This window comes from Podarcis tiliguerta, assembly GCF_965153285.1.
Source record: "Podarcis tiliguerta genome assembly, chromosome: 6".
Lineage (NCBI taxonomy): Eukaryota > Metazoa > Chordata > Lepidosauria > Squamata > Lacertidae > Podarcis > Podarcis tiliguerta.
In genome coordinates, this window is record NC_139539.1 from 57011424 (window position 1) to 57035528 (window position 24105).

Genomic DNA, 24105 nt, shown 5'->3' on the forward strand with positions numbered 1-24105 from the left:
TTAGATCAAGAGAACAGGACAAATAAAACGCACAAGAAATATTTACGGAATTTAAACAGTGGATAAAGCGAGCAGGAAGATTCAATCAGAGTTAAAAGGTTCGCAGCCTGGTAGAGTGTAAAGGTCTTCGCCTGGTGCAGAAAGGACAGCAGAATAGGCACCAGGCCAGACTGCCCAGGGAGGCAGTTTCAGGACCGGGCCACGACAAGCAAGGAGGCCCAGTGACCACCTGCCTCACCTGGTGGTGGGAACACCTAAAAGAGGGCCACCAGTGACTATCAGAACATGGGCAAGTAGGCAATCTCCAGGTCTCCAGCTGTATTAATAATAACAGGCATAGCAATCCTAAATGGGGTTGAGGAGGACAAGTGGAGCAGCAGATCTACCACTGCAACCCAAGCCTTTCTAGCTCACACTGCCCAAGGTGGAAGGCCTACATACACACACACACACACACACATGGTTTTTTATTTTCTTACTTTCTCAGTACTTCAGACCCAGGCTGGTACAGCAGAGGGGCCTGAGGTTAGGTCCCCTCTGAGTCTGTGCAGGACTTTGGATCTGGCTGCCTTACCACCATTGGGACAACTGCTGTCTGCAGCTTTCTGCCCAGCTCAGCCGGAACCTCTGGTTCAGTGGCTGGCAGTGAAGCATCCGAAAGCCATTCTAGCCTCTTCCAACCATCAGCACCTGGGAGTTAGAATTGCACTATAGATGAGCAGTCTTCCAATGGCCATGATAGTATTCGCCATGTCTCATCGTTAATTATTATTAGCTTACTCTCACATCATCCTCTTTGTGAATATTAGCACCTTCAAAGCGGTTAAATAATGTATATTTTTAATTACTGACCTAAAGGGGGCGGGGAACAAAACATACTTTCTTTTTTAAGCTTCCTAAGCTTGAGGATAGGCAGATAATTCTGCCTTGCACAGAGGTAGGGATAACAGGAGCTCCACATTTCTAATTATAGTAGCTAATTCCCTTCTGGGTAAATAATCTTACTGAAAGCTCCTAATAAATAGATGTTATTTCTACATGGTATCCAAGAACCGTGTGGTAAGGGGGAAAAAAGCAATATTGTTCCCTTAAATCTGTCTTAAATAACTTGGTATTAGCTGAGTCTTCTTTTTGCCACAGGATTATGGTAGTTGCTGGTTTCCACAGTATTTCCCTGTACATAAGGTGCCTTCATTTCACAATCCTAATGTCAGTCACTTCCAGCCACATTTGGGGGGTGAGCTTGATCTTGAGGATTAATGGTTATCTTCGTGAGGTTTTCTGTTTTCCTATGTATGCCTCCACCCCACCTTTTTGAGCTAGTGGTTTATGAGCAAGAATTAGTGTTGATGCATCATTAGATTCACTTTCTTTCGTTGTTCTGATTTAACTTCAAGTCCTCAGTAAGAAATGGAAATGCAGTCTTCTGCTGCCTTGCTTACTGACATATGCTACATTTGATATGTTTACTGAAGCAGCTGCTTAAAAAACAAACCGCGTATGCACTAAAGATAAATACATACAAATTTTAATTTAAGGAACCTGTGCTCCTTGCCTGTTCTGCTTGCTTAGATGTTGATTATTTCCCTGCTGCTGTTGTTTTGTTACTGCCTTTATTACGTTTTGTTGCGTGCATTTTGATTCTTTGTTTCTCTTGGCTGCTTTGCCTGTTGCTGAATGAGAAAAGCAAGGTACAGGTGTTCTAAAATGAATTAATGTTCAGTGAATGCTCTGTATGTATGCTTGAAAGTAAGTCTCACTGTCTTCAGTCGGGCTCAGTCCCAGGTACGTGTGCATAGGATTGCTTCCAATATCCTGTACAAACTGAACCAACATTCCATGCCAAGGAAAGAGAATTCTCTGACCTATACATTTTAAAACGAAGGCAAAATTGCATGTCTTTGCTTATTTTGAAATAATCTAACAATTTGCTTATTTGGAATAATACTTCTAGTCATTGTTAGGGCACAGAGCTACGTAGGTAGAGAAAACCTTGCCTCCTAATCATCACAATTCAGCTGTCCCATACGTTGTCTGTTGTTAGAGCCATAATGACTAGAAAATTGTTGCTTATAGAAATAGTCAGTGGGACACTGCGCCCCCCAATAATGTGGTCAATGCCAGTTTCCGCATTTGTACAGTTGGTTTTCTCATTCACTAATACACAGCCCTGCTAACTAGAAGCCCAATAGGAGAGAAGCTTGTAATTGTTTTCACCTCCATCGTTCTGCCCGGACACTGAGGTCCAACGCCAAGGGCCTTCTGGAGGTTCCCTCACTGCAAGAAGTGAGGTTACAAGGAACCAGACAGAGGGTCTTCTTGGTAGTGGTGCCCACCCTGTGGAACGCCCTCCCATCAGATATCAAGGAAATAAGCAACTATCCTATTTTTAAAAGACATCTGAAGGCATCCCTGTTTAGGGAAGTTTTTAATACTTAATGCTGTATTGTTTTTAATACTCGATTGGGAGCCGCCCAGAGTGGCTGGGGAAACTCAGCCAGATGGGTGGGGTATAAATAATAAATATTATTATATATTATATTATGGATGGCGGGACTAGGACTGCTGCTCTGATTACCTGACTCCTCATGTTGAAAACCCTCCCTTTCACGATGGAGGGAAGAAGGCTTGAGATGAGTTTCCATGAAGGATATTTAGAAGAAAAACACAAGAAGGAATGGAGCATGTGGAAGAGAGTCTGTAACAGCCTGCCGTGTTCCATGCCTGAGCTTTTCCAGGAATGCCTTCCCCTCAGAGAACGTCTCTTTTAAAACTAAGAACCAGCATCAGAGAGTGGGATGGGTTAACTAGCACATTAAGGGCCCTGCTATGCTGGCTGGGGCTTAGGGGATTTATAGTCCAACTACATTCAAAGGGTTGCAGGTTATCCATTCGTGCCTGAACATAACAAGGGTTTAGCATGCAATGCAGAAGCCCAGTTGGGACTTTCTGAATAGAAAGCCTGCTAGCTACACCCCTGAGGTTCATGCCCTATCTGAACAGTGTGGTGTGATGGAGAGAAATGTTTCTGGGTGCATGTGTATAGGCTCCATCCTCTGTGATGGGGAAGGGGCAATGGGGAGGGGCCGGCAGGCGAGACTCCACTGTCTACCTACACACAATCACAGTCACCCAGAAGGGAACACCTTGATCGATCTGGCATTTTACTTCCTTTCTGTCCGTTTTGTAGTAATACTATGTGCTGCGTTACTGGAAAACTTAAAAGTCTGAGTCTGTAGTTAGGGCCCGTTATTCATATAGGCTTATTTAACCAAGTGATTGCTTTGGGGATGACTTCAGGGCCAAATATTTATTTGATGGAGCCTTTCTAATCTGAACTCACGCATGCTTCGTAACAAGGAGGTAAAGACAATTCCATGAATGAACAAAACCATTGTATTGAAGGGAGGATTTGCAGGTCTCTTATAAACTGGAGTAGCGATAAATGGCTCATCACAGAACAGAACTGAAGTGGGCTAGACTGGTGTCCAGCCTGCCCCCCCTACCCAGTCTACAAATGTGTATTAGGTGAGACAAACCTAACCTTGATTACCCAGAAGTGGAAAGAGGGGCTGCATCTGATATCCTTGCACAAAAAGCATTTCTGGGTATGATAGATGGTTATGAAGTGCTTTGAAAATATATTTTCTTTTCTTAAAGGACACTGATGGTAATAATCAACTAAGGTTTATTCTGAGTAGACCTAACATAGTCATGTTCATGAATTTCAGTGGGTCTGCTCTTGAGTAAACCTTTGCTGGAATGCCATCCGTTGACCTGCAAACCTGGGAGCAAACCCGTGTAGGATTGCACTGCCAGCCTATGCTTAAGGCAGAGTTGTTTTCTTGAAATGTGAAATTGCAAAAAAAGAGAGAAAGAAAAAAGACTGTTTCTCCTGTGCCATAAACCCATTTTTCCTGAAAGACAATTACATGTTTTAGGTGGTGAATGCCTATCATCTTAGAGTCCGTAGAAAGAATCCAGTGACGGGAAATTACGTGAAAATGAGTTTGCAGCTTTATCAGGTTGACAATCGCAGCTATCTGTTGGACTTTAAAAGCATTGATGGTAAGCAGGAAATGTTGCAGAATAAAACCACAAGCGCGAAGGAAGTTTTTTTTCTTGTTTTTTTAAACCCGCTTTCCCCATCTACTCTTTTTATTTTTATTTTACTTTATGATATCTCCTAGTGAGGACTGCTGTTCCAGCAGCACTACCTTAATCTTTTTGTCACCTCTAATCTTAACTGTGACAATTTAATTGCAGTTGGGTAGGTTAAGAGAGAATTCTACTCCTAGCAGGATTCACAGTAACGCTTAAATGGATAATTCTGTTGCAAACCTTTTCTGACCATAAACCATTTTGGAGTTCCAAATAATGAACTTTTGCAGTGAAATTCTTCCCCACCTCTGTAGAATTGTTACAATTGCTGCTACTAGTTGAGACACAATATATATTTTTTACAATGGAGTCCCTTACATACTCAGAAGTAAGCCCCCTGGACTTTTACCCAGTTAAGAATTCATAAAATCATAGAATTGTAGAGTTGGAAGGTACCTTAAGGGTCATCTAGTCCAACCCCATGTAATGCAGAAATCCTGCCCACAGCCATCCCTGGGTGGGCTCAAACCACCAACCTTCTGGTTAGCAGCCGGATGCACTGACCCATTGCGCCATTGGGGGCATTGCAATCTTACAGTACATTAAATTTCACTTTCATTACAGCTAAGAATCACTTCAGTTATTCATTGTATCCAAAATAATACTGTAGTTGTTTATGCAATTTTCTTAGCTGTTTTACGTAAAGTTCTTCGTCATCAAAGCTGCACATTTCAACACGACAGTCAAAGCTTGTGAATATTCAGCTAATTACTACCAGTGCTTTCCCCCCCTCAGAACTCAGAAGTGGTACAGTCTCTTCCTTGCCACTAGCCTGGTTAAATATGGGATAGTCAATCTGTGGCTCTCTATATGTTTGTTATATTTCTAAATTGCTTCCCACATACAGAGGCATCCCAAAGCGATTTACAGTAAAATACAAAGGGCCTTAAAAATTCAATAAAACGATGCAAATATGAACTATTAAGTGTGCATTCCAAAGAAAAAGTCTGCAACTCCCACCTGCTCTTTGGCTATGATGGCTGGGCTAGTGGGGATTCAAATCCAACATCTGGAAGGCCACAGCTTCCCCTTCCCCAAGTTAATGTGCAGTTTAGGCTGCAATCATATACACACTTGGTTGGGAGCGAGGCCCATTTAACACAGTGGGACTTACTTCTGAGTGAATACACATGGAACGCAGCTGTCCAACAGCAGCGTCCTTTTAAAGCCAGCAGGATGGAAGCTTGAATAGCACTAAATTCCATTGAAATAGGCTACAACCTTAGGGACACAAGAGAGGCAGTTGGAACAGAGTGAAAGGATAGTCTTAGGCTTGATTAAGAATACTTAAAAAGATGCAGCAAGAGAGAGTCTCAGCTGGCAGTGTACAGAGCACAAAAGGAGAGGCAATGGCAGCCTCGTCAAGAGTTTGCAGAGAAAGTGTGGTTTGAAGGAGATAGGCAGAAATGGCTTGTTTTCTCCTGGTCCAGAGGCTCGGAACCAAACCAATGGATTCAAGTTACAAAAAACAAGATTCCAACTAAACATCAGGAATAACTTTCTGACAGCAAGAGCTGTTAAGCAGTGGAACAGACTCCCATGAGAGGTGGTGGACTCTCCTTGGAGGTCTTTAAGCAGAGGTTGGATGGCCATCTGTCATGGATGCTTGAGCTGAGATTCCTGCATTTCAGGGGGTGGACTAAATGTCTCTTGGGGTCCCTTCCAACTCTACAATTTTATGATCCTAAACTTCTCATGCGATCTTTGTGGCACAGGAACTCCTGCATTGTGGCTCATTCCCACTCCCCAAACTTAATATGAGAGAGCCATGGCCCAAGGATGGGGGAGATGGGTGAGCAATGCTTGCATGGGTTTTGCTGTAGTTTATTGTATGTTTCCTGAAATGTCTTCCACGTATCAAGCTTATCTCAGACTCTTCTTGCAAGCCACACTTTCTGAAGAGAGGCTGCCATAAAGCATAGAAGCAAAGTCAGTTGCCGGAGAAAGGAACAGCCTGAGCAGATGTTTAAAACCTTTGTCTTCTGTTTGTGCCTTCAAGATGATGTCATGGAGCAAAGGTCAGGCTCTTCTACACCTCAGCGCTCCTGCTCCGCAGCCCGCTTGCATAGACCGAGGCTGAGTCTCGATTCCGCCACCGCTGATTGCCAGTCACTTCCTGGGTCTCTCATGGGCTCCTTGACTGGGAGCATGACCTCTGTGACACCTCGTCTCGGTAGCCACACCATGGATTTCTTTGAAATGTGTGCCAGTCTCATCATGGCGCTGGCTCGCTGACAGGTATCATTCAGAAGCTTGATTTCTTTGCAAAAGCTGCATGTCAAAGGATCATTTGGGCACGTGCAGCAAGGAACCTAATCCTTGAGGTAGAAATCCCAGATTCGGTACCCAGAATATATGATGTATATTAAGGGAAGTAGGCAAATGTGTTCGATTATATGTAATCCTAATTTCAGAATTTGCTTCATTCTTTTTGCAAGGAATTTGGAATAGTTGTGTTAGAAGTTGTGGTAGAAGTGGAGGTAGAAAGCAGTGGAGGAGGGCTTTGGGCCCGTTGTCCAACAGCTGGTCACTGTCCAGTCTCATCGCTTGCCACACTAAGCTTCAATTATGCAGGAAACAGCAACGTCTGCCAAAAATCTGAAAAATGTCTCCAGTCACAGAACCCACAGTGCCCCTGCCATTGTAAACATATCAGTGCAATAATGTTCCTGAATACTTGAGTATTTCTCCAAAGGATTCTGAAAAAAATGATTTCAGAAAATGTATACTTTATCCTTCTGATGGGGTTGATTTTCACTTTACGCATGTGGAAGAAATTTTCACCTTTGCTGTTCTTTCACCTACTGTAACATGTAAAATCACCTTTTGTATAAGGACCGTAGCTCGATGAGAAGTGCAATTTTTGAATGTTTTCAATCCCACATATCAAATATGTACAGGTTTTAGTCTCAGGCATCTCTGGCTAGGAAACAGTTGATGACAAGCCTCTGTGGCCAAGCTGCAGTGTAACATTCTCTCTCCCTTCCCCACTCCCCGCCTCGTGGAATCGCTCTTTGAATGTTCAGAAGTCAACAGGAATCTTGTTCCCTGCTCATAGGTTGATATGAATGAACAGCTGCAGCCTGCGAGTGCATTCCTCCATTCTAAACACACTTCTGTAAAGTAACGCACCACAGCAGGAAAAACCCACAATTTCCTAAAACAGTGGAGAGCAGGATTTAAATTCTGCTGACCATTATAGTCAACAACAGTGGCCTGACTCTATTATATTATTGTCATATTGTGGCAAAATAAGAGAGAGAATCGGGTATTACCATTGAGGAACAATGCACAGGCAGTTCTCCACCCAATATATCATTTGATTTAGTCCTTTTCTGTCTGCACACTCTTAACATAGTTTTGATTACTGCTAGGGTGTTTCACACCCTTGTAGAGAGTTATAGATCATGGGTGGCTAACCTGAGGCCTTCCAGATGTTGTTGGACTCCAGCCCTAATTGCTGTGACTGGGAATGAGGGGGAGCTGTTGCCCCCAAACAAACAAACAAACAAAAAAAAGGAGGACTACGGGTTAGCCACCCCTGCTGTACATCCTACAGGACCGCCTCTCCTGGTATGCCCCACAGAGAAACCTACGGTCTGCAAATAAAAACATCCTGAAGGTCCCAGGCCTCAGAGAGGTTAGGCTGGCCTCAACTAGAGCCAGGGCTTTCTCGGCTGTGGTTCCAATCTGGTGGAACGCTCTGTCACAAGAGACTAGGGCCCTGCGGGACTTGACATCTTTCCGCAGGGCCTGTAAGACAAAGCTGTTCCACCAGGCCTTTGGTCAGGGCGCAGCCTGACCCCCTCCTCTGGCAATCTGCCCAGAATCTTGCTTAATGGTTGCCATCAAATTGATTTTAATTAATTTTTATAATGGAAGGTTTTTAGAATGTTGGATTATTTTGATTGTTGTTAGCCGCCCTGAGCCCAGCTTTGGCTGGGGAGGGCGGGGTATAAATAAAATTCATTATTATTAAAAGACAAATCTGTTAGAATGAAAGAGATGGGTCAGTATGCAGAGTGCAAGCCTGTAATTATACAGCAACAGTGCTAACAAGGTGCACAAAAGGACACACCATTTTGTGTGTGTATACACACACACCCCTATAATATATGCCTGCGGTGCATGTACCAGACCCACCTTGCCTCCTCTCTTGCTGCCCAGAAGTGACTGATGGGTGTGTGTACATGTATCCTTTGCTGTCCCCTCTTTGGATACTGGATCTTCTTGCTGGCGATCACTAGAAGTCAGTCAGCACTTGAATGTTGGAAAAAACCTTTTGTGACATGGTTGCACAGGGCTACCATCTCATTTAGTAAACATCCCACAGCAACATTTTTTCACAGCTTTAATTAAAGTTTTGCATTTGGGAGTTTCTGTTCCCTCCAAAGGAATTCTTTCCACTACAGCCTTTCATAACCATTTTGTGCTCACTGCTGTTCATTGTCCTGGGCTTGTTAAGCTCAGACCACCTACTATATCCCATACGCAATACTCACAGCCTGCTCTTAATCACATTATTAGTCTTCCATCAATCATTGCAGCCCTTGCCTTGTACCAGAAATATCAAAGCGCAAGGCCTGTATATTTAAATGAGGAGCAATCATTAACCCCATGGCAGCTGTAGAGCAGATAAAGATTGCTGTAACCATCTATGTAAAACTCATAATAGTGGGATGGGGGAGAAAAAATTATATCTTTCTTCAGGAGTGAGGTCCTTTGATAACACCCTTGTTCACCAGCATAAAGCAAGATAATTAGAGAGTGTATTCAGCAATACAGCAGGAAAGAGGGTAATGGATAAAATTCGGAGCATTAAGGTAAAGAATCAAATGAAGAATATCCTGGCTCACAAGATGAATGGACCTCCGTTCAGGACTGAGCCTGGGGTTTTTTTTTTCTGCTGTGGCTTCATTCCTCTTTTTTAAACCTTATCTGCTTGATCCTGATTCCAACACAGATCTTCGTCAGCATAACCTCTTCAAGAAATGACTTCGTAATTGTAAACAGATAAGGGCATTGGCAGGATTATTGTAATAACCTGCAGTTTCATAAGAGTATATATTTAAAGTAGATGAGTAAAAGAATAAGTTAACTTAGAATATGCAGGGAATGATAAAAATAAAATTAAGGTATCTCAGAAAGAGGAGGAAGGAAGTTGAGTTTTGAAATATTAGAATAATTGTAAAACTATTGAAATATATATAACTGACAATCATAAAAAAGGGCTTTAAAAATGTTTAATCCATGACCTTAAAAACCAAACCAAATAAGTTTTTAAAAATTCAGATACGGGAGTGCATTTCTTGTCACAAGGTCCAGCTAGTTGGCATTCCGCTACACAGCCAGCTGTGGGAGCAAGAGCAGGGCAGATTGTGCTTGCCATAAAGGCTAGACAATCTGTTTCCCACTGATCAAGACCAGGCATTCAGTGCTCAGGAAGAACCAGTTGCTCCCGGACCCTATTGTCTTTTGAAATATGTCCTAAGAGAGATAACTAGGAATCCACAGTGGACTCAACCCCTCAAGGTATGTACTTTGTCTGGGACTTGGGCCAGGCTTCTGTAATCCCCAAGATCTGAAAATTTACTAGGAGTCAGGAGTGTTTCCCAGTCTGCTCCTTTTCTCTCTACAGTTAGATTGTCAACATCTTTCAGTGCTTGAACCATGGTTATGTTGCCTTTTGCCCCCTTCTTTCTCAATTCACCTTGTTGCTGCCAACCAGCTCTTCACATCTGCTAAAAATAAGATATGAGTCTCATTGTTTCCATACCTCGCCCTCCATGACATTTTCCTCTATTCAGACTTCTCCTGAATTATAAACACATCAGCTTCCGCTTTCCTTCTTCCTAATGACTGAGCCAAAGCTAGTCCAACATAGAGCTGCAGTGGGACAAGCTTTGTGTCTTGAATGTTTTCTGACCGTGTGTAGTGTGCATTCTGCAGTAGGGCAGCAGGCAGATAATCAGTCTTGAATGTTGCAGTGCATCAGCCATGCTGACCCAACATTGGGATGCCATCTCAGGATGCACTTTCTTCACAAATGGCGTACAGTTGGCCCTGAAGTAGCCCTTCACAGTGGTAAATATAACATCTTGGTGGGCTGTGCTGTTTCATTAGGCAAAAAGAAAGAAAGGTATTTCATACTCCACAAATCACAGGTGCTCATGGTCATTGTCTCACAACTGAATGCGAAATTATAATACAGAGGGAGGCTGCACCGGACAGACTTGTCATTACGTTGACCAAAATATATTTTGGCAGCCTCATGTGGGGTTCCCTGCATGGTACAGGCCAGTGCCCTTGAGGTCTAAGGAGTTTGTTTGAGTTTTGCATTTCATTTTGAATGTTCTTCCTAGTGACAAAGATGCTGGCTATCCCCCCCAAAACAGGACAGCAGCCAAATTTACCTTTCTAATATAAGAGCGGATAGAATCCCTTCCATGTGCTGTTTCATGAAAGCTGGAATGTAAATTTGAGAATACTGTTCCAGACCTCAGGGCTTCAATGTACCTCCAAAGCTTAATTGACTGTGACCTCTACTGATATACTGATAAAGCAGGAATAACTTGTGTTTTATTGTTCCTTTTCTGCAGGATAGCTGAAGGAATCAGGTTTACTAAATTTGCAATACTACGCCGTTTTTAAAGGGTAAAAACCTTGCTTTTAGAATGACAAAGCTATAGCTTGTGTGGATGTTTCAGTAACATTTGGGGGGGGTGGATTTTTATGTCACTTTTCTCTCAATAAGTATTAGCTGCTTTTGTTTAATTTTATAGTGGGCTTGATATCAATTGCCTGATAAATTAAAAGGAAGCAGAATAGGCTCCAAGTCAAGACAAGAGGGCCAAAAAACTACACTGGGGCCATAAACAGTTATTAAAAATAAATAAATAGTAATAATGGGAGAACAGTTGGCACAGCTTTAGTCAAAAGCCTCTGTAGGAAAACATTTGCCAAACAAGTCTTCTCCATCATTGTTACAGCATCGTTTTATCAAAACTGTTTTTCAGTTTCCCGTTTGTTCTGAACTACTGCAGGGTATTCATTTTCCTAGGAGGCACTATGGCTTACTTCACACAGTCATAGGAAAGGACTCGCCTTGACTGAAGGAGTAGCAGGCTGTACCGCTGGCCCCGCTCACCCAACATTGCACAGCTTTCCTGTCCCAGACACTGAACACAGGCATGTAAGTGGGGAAGCCTCTACATGTGTAGGCTCCCCCAAGCAACCCACCCATGCTCAGTGTGTGGATGCCAGTGTGGGTAAGCTGTGCAGTATCAGGGGCTAATCTCACAGAACCCCTTCACATGACTAATACATGAAATACAGGCTATATTCTGTGCAATTCTGCTTCTTTGAATTAGCCCCCCAATTCTTCATCTTGAAATGCTCTGAAAGCTCACTCCATATAGGGAGCCCATCAGTTTGGCCGAAGGAAATAGTTGGGAGAAGAAAGGCAGCAATAGGGAAGAGTTAGCAATATAACTATTTCCACTACTAGTTCAGTGGAATGTCATTGTCTTTTCCTGGGCTGTTAAAATATTTCCCATGCATAGTGCATAGGAACAGGTTTCCTTGGCCAACTCTTAACCCTTACTTGCATGACAGACATAAATTCTTAAATTGCTACTTTTAAATTTAGCACTTTTATTGCACTTTACCTCTTTTTAAGAAAGACACTACTAATATTGGGAGCGGGGGGGGGGGAATCAGTGCTACTTTTTAAAGAAATAATTTGATGCTACCACAGGCTAGAGACGGAGAATAGTTTTATTAGTATTTCTGAGTGGTTATAAATTATTTGTAATGTCAGTCGCACCTGGGAGCATTGGCCCAGATCTGGCACCACAGACGTTGCTTGCCAATAGTAAAAAGCCACATCTCGTGTGGATACATCCTCATTGTCATACTTCCACTGTGGCAAGAATTAGAACTACAATTTAGAAGCATCTGAGTGTCAGGTGCTTCAAAACATCTGCCAAAGTGATCACCGACATTAAAGACTAATTGCTATTCTACCCTTAAAAAGGCTGTGCTAACCTTTTGGGTGGTCCATGAACACATTTGCCATGTGGGCAAATCATTGTGGGCACCATCCACACACCACACTACAAGAGAAGACTTCTTTCAAGCCTAATTCCAGTAAGACAAAGGAATGTATGCCAGATAGCCAACACACACGTGCAAATATGTATTTGAGCAAGCAGAATAGATGCATTTATGCAAAGCTGAGCACTAAAGCACAATTTTCAGCTGCTGGTTTAATGGCGTGTTGCAGATAAGAAACCACTAGCTATTTTCTAGACGGAACACTGGATAAGGATTTAAAATAGCAAAATATAATACAGGATAAATTCTGTAGTCTTTAAACTTTGTTTCCAGTAAGGGTACTAACCTTGCACGAATTTTTCCCCCCAGTGGTCCCTGCTGCATCTGTGGTAGAATCGCACCAATTTCTCCGCATCACCACACACTGAGTCATATGACGTAATTTACAGACGTAGCTTAGTAAGTCTAGGCAATTTGCCGTTTATTATCAGTGGTATTATATTGTTTTTAGGAGGAAGATCAGCCTGAGCTAGAGAATACAAAACCGTGCCTTCTCATATCAGCTGCTAAAAATCACAAACGATTCATTTCCACTCATTTAGTGTGCTGCCTTCAGTACCCTAGGTGCAGATTTTTTAAATACTTGAAGTGTGCTTGCTGTGTTCTCACGTTGCCTCAGTGTTTGCATTTGCATGGGATAAAACTTCTTGTTGGAAACCTCCTGTAGAGCAGCAGCTGGGATGCCATTGTGGAAGAGCCATGTAGGTCAGTATTTGCTCTCATGCTTTTTATATGCAAAAGGCCCAGAGGTCAATCCCCAGCATAGGGTTTGGAAAGATGACTGACTGAAGCCCTGGGGAGCTGCTGTCACTCAGTGTAGCTAATACACAGTTATTTGAGCCGGTATTTTCTGACTCAGTAAAAGGCAGCTTCCTAGGTCTTGAGGCTGAATGCTGTGGCACCTACCCTAACATTTCTTTTATCCAGCTATTTTTTAAAAAATAATTTGTCACTCCTTTCTTTTCTCCACTCCAGTCCCAGGTTATCCATGACTTATTTGGGCTTCAAGTTCATCCCATCCAGTGTTTTAACATGTTTGCTATTAAGATTTGGCACGCTTTTATAGAAAGCTAAAGTGTGTCCCAATCCACTACGTACAATGTACAGGAGGAGATTCTGAAGGATGCCCCATTCACTTCAAAGCAAGTAGCAGGTCCACAGGCACAGCTCTTTGCACATGTAGGGCTGCCCTTCCATTGAAGTGAGCAAGAAAACGTTTGTGGGCAGGAGAACTTCCTCTATGCACACTAGATCAGGTACCAGGCTGTGGCTTACACTACAAGCAAGTTAGCATACACGCAAAAAGTAACAGTCAATGCTCTTATGCCTTTCCTTGATGTTTCTCCAAAGCAGCTCCCATGCCAGAAAAGGCAAGCCATTACTCAGTTCAAAACGTTGTCTTGTCTCTTCAGGAGTCACAGTTGCTTTCAGGAACAATTAATATCCCAAATGTAATTTTTCTTACTTGCACGCAAGTGACTTTGACTCAAGAACGTCATAAGCTATGCGGCAAATTGCAATGTGTTGATTTTTCTGGTTGTGGAAATTCTAATTTACTGTAAAATTAAGCATTTAAACCCTTAGTAAATGCAGTCTTCTATGCATTGAACAGCAATATTTCTTTACACACATTTACTAGACAAGAAACCTGGTCACAATATTAAATATTCTAATTCTCTATTACCCTTGCGTTCAGATAAAGTATATTCTCCCCTCAAAAAGCCTTGAATCTCCTGCTGAAAATGCCTTAACTGATCAAACTTATTTATGTAATTTATTTATTTGGTGTCTCCGTGTTCATTCATGCATTTTTCTCCCTAAGTGGTGAATGTATCCTAACCTCACAAAGCTCTGAAATGAATACCAATGATACAGTAGTGTTTATTCTTACTTTGGAAGTGAACGCAGTTTTTCTGTGTTAAGAAATCTTTGTATGTATATTTTGTAAATCTAGCAGCATTTTCTTCTTCGGTGTGCACAACAAAACTGCTAGCCACCTGACAACTGTGTCCTTGAACTACTTGTAACTTGGGTAATAGCAGGGAAGCCTGTGTCGTGCAGCTTCTCTTATGTAAAAATGGAGCAATGCCATGAACTCTGGATACCCAACCTTCATTAGTGGACAAAAGTGGAGATAGGCAAGCTCCCTCAAATGTACCTGTGGATTAACTTTGATCTCCCAATTGTTGCCCCAAATTATTATATTCAGAGCTAGTCTGAGAGCTCAAAAGAATGCTCCCAGTGCAGCCAGTTTTCAGAGTTCCCAGATGCCATACCTGCTAGCCCACTTTCCTGAAACTAACTTCCCCTTTCCTTTTCGTCCTTGAGAGAAATAATCTATTTCATGGTTCCCTGGAGCTTCCGGGATGCTGCTTATCAGTACAGGAGGAATAGAGAGAAAGAGGAAAAGAAGGAGAGCAGGAGCTAGGGGAAAGGTCTTTTGGGGGCTGCAAGAGCTGGCAAGGGTGGGTGAGAAGCCTAAGAATCCTTTGGCTCAAATTTTAAGTCAGTCTCGCTTCTCAGACATTCATGTCCAAATCCCATCTGAGCTGGCATCCCTGTTCTGATAGGAGAGCAAGTCTGGGTGATCTTAAAACCGATCAGTGTTTTGCATATATGACAGTGTTGCAGGGAAGGCACTACTCCTTGCCCATTTAGTTTTGTAACTTAAGCAGAAAATGAAGGTTGGGTGGCTGCAGTTTCACTGACCTATTTTGGTGTTGATTTCCCCCCTCCCCTTTTATTGTACCACACTGTTTGTGATTATTACTCCATGGTTGACATTTGCACTTTAATAAAGAGATGAGAATCTTACAAAATGCTACATGCGTGAGCTGTTCTTGTGATAAAATCAAAGGATTTAAGATACCTTCTGTCTGCTTATAGCAAAGTGAGGTATGTCTTGAATTACCAGGGAGCAGCGTGTGGAAGAAAATGCTTAGCAAGTTATCAGAAAACGCGAGCTTCCAGAGAATTGCCATTAAAAGTGAAAAATAATCACGGGGTGGCACAAAGGCAGGCACAATATTAAGGAAAGCCCATTCGTATTGCCCACTAGAAATAAGGGCAGAAAGCTAATCTAGAATTTGTTCTCACATACTATTTAATGGTATTTTCCCCAACACTAACTTCAGGCACCCATGTACAGGTACTGGGCCTGAAATAGGTTTTCTGCTTAAAAAAGAGAGTCCCAGATTCTAGCACGGTGTAGGGAAATTCAGCTAACTGACATGACTATCAAGGAAATATCTCAATATTTGCCATGAAAATAATCCATTTTTCATTCCTACAATCCAGCTCCAGTGGTTGCATATCAAAGAGACTGACAAGCCAAGTCAAAGTAATTAACGTTAAGTTTATCTAATGTGGAAACACAAATCCACACAAAATAATGTGTTTACACAAATCCACATTTCTTCTGAGTTTTCTACTGAGCTTTCTACTATGGAAGTTCAATATTTTGTGCTGACAAACCTGTGTTTTGTAGGCTTAAGCTACTTTGAAAGCAAGTGTGCGTGTCAGCACACTTAATTCTGTCCACATGTTAGAAAATCAAAACTCCAGGGTATCAAATTCTAAAGAAGTTCTTGCTTGAGACTGGGATTTGGCTTTTATTCAGATTTCCCCCACATGCTGTACTATCTGGTCATTGTAACAAGTGCCATTTCTACAATTGGCTTTCCATAATGAATCATGTTTTCTAACAAAGCCAATCAATTGTTATAAAATCTCTTAACAACATTTTGAAACAAACAGAAACTCTAATTTGATTGTGCAAACTTGAAACAATGCAGTTTTCAAGGCCTCTGTGCACATGGTGCCTATTTTTACCAATCTGCATTAGTTTTACTTTGTTTGGTGAGTCTTCTAGAATGTTGTTATTGTTTAGTTGTTTAGTCGTGTCCAACTCTTCATGACCCCATGGATCAGAGCATGCCAGACACTCCTGACTTCTACTGCCTCCTGCAGTTTGGTCAAACTCATGCTGGTAGCTTCAAGAACACTGTCCAACCATCTCGTCCTCTGTCGTCCCCTTGTCCTTGTGCCCTCCATCTTTCCCAACATCAGGGTCTTTTTCAGGGAGACCCTGAAAAAGGGTCTTTTCAAGGGAGACCCTCTTCTACAGTAAGTTCAGATATTCATTGCACATACTCCCATTCAACCCTTCTTTGCACAGTTTACCAAGGGATGCCTGGCTGTGAAGATATTGTAAATCTGGAGGGAAACCAGCCCATTTACCACAAAACCAGAAGAAGAGGCCAACATGCATTTGTGTCAAGGCCTCTCATCTTTGAACTAGGTCCCCCCCCCCCCATGGACATTTGTTCTTAACTCAAAGCTACTTTCCTTCTTTTATTTAAGCTACTTACAGATTAAGTTAAATAAAAACAGGAAGCCAAGTATTAAGCAGCATCGCCTTCAAAAACAATCTATTAAATGTCAATTCATACTTCATTTTATTTACATCTACAAGGAATGTTTCAAGTATGCCAACAGCACATCTAATATGTACAGGGATTGATGCAGAGTTAATATAGGAGCATACAGGACAAATGCCAAGGCTTACATTTTCATCATTGACAACACACACACACAGACCAGCTGTTTCACACACAAAATGGTAAGTATGCTGGCCATGATCCAAGGAACCAAGGTGATTTCTGCACACGCACAGGAACTTTACATGTTCTCCATCTGTCATAACTGAAAATCCTCTTGTTCAGGAGGGGATGGGAGCTGGAAACAAAATCCGACGAAAGCCTCCTATACATATGCAGGTTCATTAACCATGTGCGCTAGGGTCTTGGGATCCCTGCAGTTAGCTAGAATCTAAATTATCAAGTCACACAAATGGCACAGCATGAACTTGAAAAACAATTTTGAACTTGCAATATTGGAAAGCAACCATGCTCAACTCCTTGTCTATCATTCAAGCAAGTGGCAGCTGTTAACTGTGAGCTACTGAAGAATTCAAGCTTAGCATTCAGTTTGCCATCGACAACTCAATTCTATTTCTTCCCACGCAAAGAAGTTTCTTACTGGTGCTTATTTTCGGTGGATGCCATCGATACATCATCACTTCATAGGAAACAGTTGTGCTGCAGATGTACAGTACTAATGTCTGCTACAAAAGAAAAGGCACAAGTTTACCCCAGCTTTGCACATGGGTATTTATTTATCGGTGATAAATACATTGGGAAACAAAAGAAGCAACTCCCTTAGTGTTTGACTTAGAACGCAGCAACTTTAAAATATGATCATGGAGCATCCAGAAAGTATAAAACAATGCAGCTATGTAAGAACACGAATCATTCCCAAAATAAAATTATAAAGGAGCCTCTTACTTTAATTGTCTCAAAGAACATACAAAACTACCAGATCCTGCCACACTAAAACTCAAGCAAAAATGCTTATGAAATTGTTCTCTTAACATCGGGATAAAAAATACACAAAACCTACCTGAAATTCAAGTGTTCTAGTAGCACAAATCCATCTAGGAAAGAATAAAATAAATTATATTCATAAATCTTAATATTTTAGGCATATGCAAAATCGTCCAAACATACCGTATTTTTCCATCTATGATGCCCCTTATTTGGGGGGGGACTCAGATTTAAGAAAATGGGAGAAGATGTATCTGTGTATAAGATGCCCCCTAACCTTTGACATTTTTAAGGAAAAAGACCTAGTCATACATGGAAAAATACGGTAAATGCCTTAAAACTGGTGAATAGTCAAAGATAAGCCAAGAATAAGTTTTCCTAATTCAAACTACCAGAGTCAAATACTGATCCAAGTAAACAATCCATAGCCCATCATTGGTAGCAGAGTTTTGGTTTCTGGAGAAAAGGTTCTCAGCTGTAGAAGGGTCTGGGGAGCCCAGAATTTCATTTGAGCTACTTACACATTCAGATTGCTTCCTTGCAATACCCAATACCCAGTTTGTGATAATTGAGACTGCCAACTCTCCTCTCACCCACCCATACTGTTTTGTTTAAAGGTAAAGGTACCCCTGCCCGTACGGGCCAGTCTTGACAGACTCTAGGGTTGTGCGCCCATCTCACTTAAGAGGCCGGGGGCCAGCGCTGTCCGGAGACACTTCCGGGTCACGTGGCCAGCGTGACAAAGCTGCATCTGGCGAGCCAGCACCAGCGCAGCACACGGAAACACCGTTTACCTTCCCGCCAGTAAGCAGTCCCTATTTATCTACTTGCACCCGGGGGTGCTTTCGAACTGCTAGGTTGGCAGGCGCTGGGACCGAGCAACGGGAGCGTACCCCGCCGTGGGGATTCGAACCACCGACCTTTCAATCGGCAAGCCCTAGGCGCTGAGGCTTTTACCCACAGCGCCATCCGCGCCCCTGTTTTGTTTTGTTTTGTTTTGTTGTAAACTGTTTTGTTTACGCTCTGCTTAAAACATGGCGGTTCCATTCAACACCACTTGGAAAACTTACATTTGCCTTCAGAATTCCGACATATCAATTGGTTCCCTTCCGTAATATCAATGACTTCAAGTTGCTCGCCTGCCGTGATCCTCAAGTCAAGTTTTCCTTTGGTCAAAGTATTTGAGCAGTGTGCAACTGCGGTATTGATTACCCCAATCTCCTTATCATACTGAGAGAAGGGAATAAGAAAATAAATAAAGATGCAATTCAAAGTACACTTACTGGAAAAAGACCCATTGAAAATAATGGGGTTACTTTCAATTAAGCATAGGTAGCCAAAAGGGCTTGGCCATCCTGAATGGTCCTTTGAACAAATGATATACACAAACTTACATCACAAGCTGCTTTGCAAAGTCTCATGTTTCAGAAGTAGGCTGCCACACAGCATCGGGATGGCTGAGCATATGGATGAATGTTTGAGAAATGCAAGGCCAAACCTTCATTGGGCGCGCAGAAGAACTAGTTGTATTATTATTTGGATTTCAGGCTATATCATGAGTTTGAACATTTCTAATCACTATTAGAGAGGATCTGCAGCCTTCTGAATAGACCATGAAATATATGAATGATGCCTAAGGTTTGTTTGGTTTGGTTTTGTTTGTTTAAAAATAATCCTAGTATCCAACCCACCAGGTATTAAAGGTAAAGGTAATGGACCCCTCACGGTTAAGACCAGTCACAAATGACTCTGGGGTTGCAGCGCTCATCTTGCTTTACTGGCCGAGGGAGCCGATGTTTGTCCGCAGACAGTTTTTCCGGGTCATGTGGCCAGCATGACTAAGCCGCTTCTGGCAAAACCAGAGCAGCGCACGGAAACGCCATTTGCTAGGTGTTAGGGCTCCCAAAATATAGCAGCAGCAAGGTTGATTCCCCCAAAGTCTCAGAAGCAGATTTAAAATGAAAATGAACACTAGATTTTTTTAAAAAAAATAGACTGTTTCAGTTCAACTCCATTAAATAATAAACTATGGAAAACATTGGGAGGGGACAGCTAGAAACGTGTAACAAGTGCTGTCTCCAGCATCGTAAATCCTAACCATCACCACCTAAAACACTATAAAGATCATACAAACAGTTCCTGGGGGTGTTCAGCTGCTGGAAAGTGTCAAGCATCAAAACTGGGATAACCTCTTAGGAGGTTTATGTCCTGGCTTACCAGAGACATCATATAAGTAGCTGGAAATACTCCTGACTGGGCTCAAGCAGCTGATTTGAAAAATCAGCATCAGATCTAGAAAACATTTCCTTGTATTGGAGCCCTATATTAGTATGTTTCTAGCAAACGTGTGCCATAATGATTGCTGTGTTCTGCAGCCTACAATTCTTCAGGTACTTCTATACTTTGCAGCTCGCAGGTTTCTATCTGAACCAACGCCCAGAATCCTTGGCAAACTGCTGAAAAATTACCTATACAACTAATGACAAAATAATTTAAACAGAACAGTTTTCTGGAACGTTGCAGCTCACAGTTCTGTACATGACAGGAGGTGACAGATTGTGCAATAGACTTTCATGCACCATATACATGCAAGAGTTGACTGCATTGCAGGTAACCATGCCAACATATTCCAAGCTTTTTGTATAAACAGAATAAGGAAACCTACCATGAACTTCTCTCTAAACTGCTTTTCTTCTTTTGTCATCTTGCTATTCTTCTCTAAAGCATGTTTCTTGACTTTGAAGAAATTTCTTGAGGAAGGCCTATGAAGAAAGAATATACATATGATAAACCAGCAACTCAATGTAAGCAATTCAGAACAAAAGTGGGATGGTATTGGAATAAGATGGAGACATATAAGAGCACTTTTCACAAGTGAGAAGAAAGCATCCGTGTTGAACATAATTATCTGGAAGCAAGTCCGACTGAACTCAATGGAACTTACTTCTGCATAGACACGCAAAGGAAAATGTCACAAATCTCACTGAACATACTTCAAAATAACATGCATAGGAGTCTGTTGTAAGAATGCCATTTAATCTAGAAGGTATCATTTGTAAAAGTTATTAAGGGAGAAAATTTATTAAGCCAAATGTATTTTCTAGTCAACATAGACTTTATATCCAATTTAAATTACTTCTATCCTGCATCTCTAAACGTTACCTTTACAATACAGGAATTGTGTCTACATATGCATGGAAACTTTTTAAATACCAAAAGGACAGAAGAACAAAAGGACACTAGCAAATATTAGAGAAATAAAAAATTACAGCTTAGTTTGGAGGCAATGAGAAACCATGATTTGTTGCTACAGAAGTGAGCCTTGGAGAGCCTTGGGCTTGGGTTCCCTCTCTTCTATCAAACATGATTTCAAACCAACCGTGGTTCCCTTGATGTCCAAACACAGGAACCTCCAGTTTGCTTAAACTACAATTAGTGAGAGAACAAGGTACGGTCAAAGCATGGTTTCAGAACCCGATTTATTTTCACTAATTATAGTTTGTGGAGTGGGGGATCAACTACAGTTGCTTCAAAGCTTTCCATTACTAATATTTAGTGAGGAGCAAAGAGAGTGGCTTTATTTTAGGATAGATTCCCATAGCTTCCTGAAGCAAATAGGAAATAATGACAAATACATATTTTCATTGCATTTTGGGGCCATCAACATTTCTCCACCAACCCTTCTCTTTTGACTTGAGGAACTTTAACTTCCCATTTTATGAATCTCATTTTTCTCTCCAGAGAAAAGGGGAAACACCAGGTTTCCTAATGGCACACATGCTGCAAAAAATGCTGATGCTCCAAAGAGAGACAATGAGTATCAGCGAGATCAACCACAATACCCCACACAAACAGGCCTCATTTCATGCACCACTGAATCACAAAAACATTTTCCAATAGGAATCATGTAGTTACAGCAGTACACAGACTTGCAGTTCAATAGGTTGCAAGTGGAGAACCAAGCAGTTTTATTCAGCTGTAGAGCTGAAAGGGATTTTTTTATATATAAAAAATGTAAACATAGAACAGATGTCAAAAATTAAAATTTCCTTCGAATGCCGCATGAATTTCATCTCCATGGCTTTCTACCCCACGAAGAGACAGTTATACATTTAGTAGTTAATTATTCTCATGCTGCTGAAAAACTAATTCGTTTTTATCATGCTCATTTGCACCATCTCTATCTCCCACACACATTCTCACACTGCACACATACATACATTCATATAGACATGCAGTGCACACACCCATTCATTCTCACTAACATTCACACACACACACACACACACACACTTTCTATAACCTCCCCACCTTATCCAACTGCAATTAAACTTGAAAACTTGAAGCTTATTTGCAATCCAATTGAGGCAGGGGGTGGTTTTGTTTGGGGGAGGTCACTGTACATGATGAGAGGAGGGTTAACCCTTCCTTCCCAAGCTGCAAGTCTTCCCTTCCAAAATGCCCCCGGCTCTGCATTCAATAGGAGGCTTTTTCAAGCTTACATGTGGTGTGGGAGGTTGTGGGGGGCGGGCGGGCTGCAGAGCTCCACATGGGGAGGCCTCCTAGGCAGGATGTGACTACAGGCGCCAGCAGCCAGCACACACACACACACACACACACCACCATGGATTCAAGACTCCAGCTTATCATCACATCTGTTAACCTAGAGCCATTGCCACAATTCACAAACTGGGGGGGGGGGGTTGATCCTGGATCCACAAGAAAAGCAGTCTATGGGGTACATCTATGCTGCAAACCTGTTTTGTTTTTGTCCTGCTATCATGGCCCCTCCAAAGATTGCTGGAAATGTGTTGCTTGGGGAGAATGCCAATAATTTTCAGAAATCGCTAGCTACCTTTGCACAAAGGGAATGCTCTTAAGATCTACTGAGACTGTAGCATAAATAAAACCAAATGCAAATCCTTCATATTCCGAGGCAGATGGTGTGGCTCAAAATGGAGTACTAGAAGTATTCTTGCTCAAATAAATTCACTGTGGACGATGTATTAAGCAAGCATACTGGGAGGTCAATCTTCAGAGCAGCAGAATCATTACATAACACTACTGCTGGCAATAGAATTTTGGTTATGAGAGCAAAATGTCATTTATCACAGTTTTTACCTACTTTGTATCATTTTGTTCTGCGTCGATGTTGTCATACACCATGCTTTCTGGGGCCATAACATCTGTTGTCAAAAGCACATGTGGATGTTATTATCTGTCATTTACAATGTACCTAAACTTTTCTAAGTGCTGTACAGAGATTTTTAAACAGGCCACATCCCCTGCCTACAGGTTTATAATCTCATAGACATGACACAAAAGGAGACAAAGTGATCTGGAGCAGGGCCATAGGTAGGGGGTGGTGATGTGGGCCCCGCCAGGGGCACAGGCGAGAGGGGGGTGCCAAATCGGCTAAAGTATGTCCATAAATATGTCTACAAATAAAAATATTGATTATTGCCTCATAAGAAAAGGTTTTTAAAATTGGGTGAAATGAATGGGTGGAGGAAGGGGTTTGAGGAGAAGGGAAAGAAGAACTAATTTGTTCATGGATGGGGGTGCAATCTGGATGGTTCTGCCAGGTGCGCAAGATCACCTAGCTACGGCTCTGATCTGGAGCAGGATATGGGGAGAAAAGGGAAACACACAGAGATGAGCAACTGTCCATTAAAGTTTCAGCATTGCAACAGTTAACTCAGTTACAAACAATACTGTAATCCAGGGGCACTGCTGGACTCCAGCTCCTGTTTCTCTCCTACAAGCCATTTAATGCACAAATCGGAAATTAAACCTGCCTCAACATCTAAATCAATTCACAAAGCGTCTAATTGTTCAAAAATCCAGAAAGTGGATAACCTGCTCTTCAAATCAGGGAAATTGCCACCTCTCAAATCCTAGGCAACTTGCTTGTGGCATGAGGGTCATTTGCCTTCCCAGCACCTGTATAATAAGCCTTAAAATTGCTAAGCAAGCAGTAACCTTTGAAAATTACATTCTGGTTTGTATGAAATATAGCTCTGTGGGTTTTCAGTGCACACAAAGGCAGATTCATCCTGTAAGATCAGTGGCAGTAGGTGCATGAAAATATGTCTGGGCTGCATTTAGTTGTAAACAATTGTTATGATGTAAATTATAGGCTGTGTTATAAAAACCAGCAATTACATCTCGTGACCTGTCTACTTCTCCATCCTCAGTGTCAGAGACACCTCACCTCCACAACCCCAATGTGTTCAAAAGGGAGGCACTTTCCAGTATGGGACACATCAGCTTACCCAGATTTGGTGCAGAACTGGAAAGGATGCTGAGGAGAAAAACAAAACAAAATCTAAGTTGTGTGTTTCAACATGGTTCATAAATTTCAGTACTGGTTGTATGCAATTAAAGACTTTGAAGAAGGCTTTTGCATGCACACATCCGCTTTCTCATCACACTTACATTTTGG

At 41.9% G+C, this 24105-nt stretch overlaps 2 protein-coding genes across 7 annotated transcripts in view; one reads left to right on the forward strand and one right to left on the reverse strand.

The window, feature by feature from the left end:
- PRKAA2 (protein kinase AMP-activated catalytic subunit alpha 2) overlaps positions 1 to 24105 on the forward strand; it is a 69756-nt gene that overhangs the window by 22647 nt on the left and 23004 nt on the right. Inside the window, exons 8-10 of one of the 3 annotated variants that reach the window (XR_014513013.1) lie at positions 3942 to 4068; positions 6161 to 7724; positions 8144 to 15095. Coding sequence is in view for 2 of the 3 variants with exons in the window: in XM_083448126.1 (XP_083304252.1) it covers positions 3942 to 4068; positions 6161 to 6396 (363 nt within the window). In the remaining variant the exon portion in view is untranslated. Of the gene's footprint in view, positions 1 to 3941; positions 4069 to 6160; positions 7725 to 8143; positions 15096 to 24105 lie in introns of those variants that run through there. The other 2 variants (XM_083448126.1, XM_083448127.1) reach the window with 2 other exon arrangements.
- The window catches only part of FYB2 (FYN binding protein 2), a 35442-nt gene continuing 28016 nt past the window's right edge, over positions 16680 to 24105 (reverse strand). For 2 of the 4 annotated variants that reach the window (XM_083448058.1, XM_083448060.1), the window contains exons 14-19: positions 23936 to 23964; positions 22786 to 22846; positions 20326 to 20422; positions 18731 to 18890; positions 17737 to 17770; positions 16680 to 17398 (exon numbers count right to left, since the gene is read on the reverse strand). In XM_083448058.1, the coding sequence (XP_083304184.1) occupies positions 17392 to 17398; positions 17737 to 17770; positions 18731 to 18890; positions 20326 to 20422; positions 22786 to 22846; positions 23936 to 23964 (388 nt within the window). In that variant the 3' untranslated portion in view covers positions 16680 to 17391. Of the gene's footprint in view, positions 17402 to 17736; positions 17771 to 18730; positions 18891 to 20325; positions 20423 to 22785; positions 22847 to 23935; positions 23965 to 24105 lie in introns of all 4 variants that reach the window. The other 2 variants (XM_083448057.1, XM_083448059.1) reach the window with 1 other exon arrangement.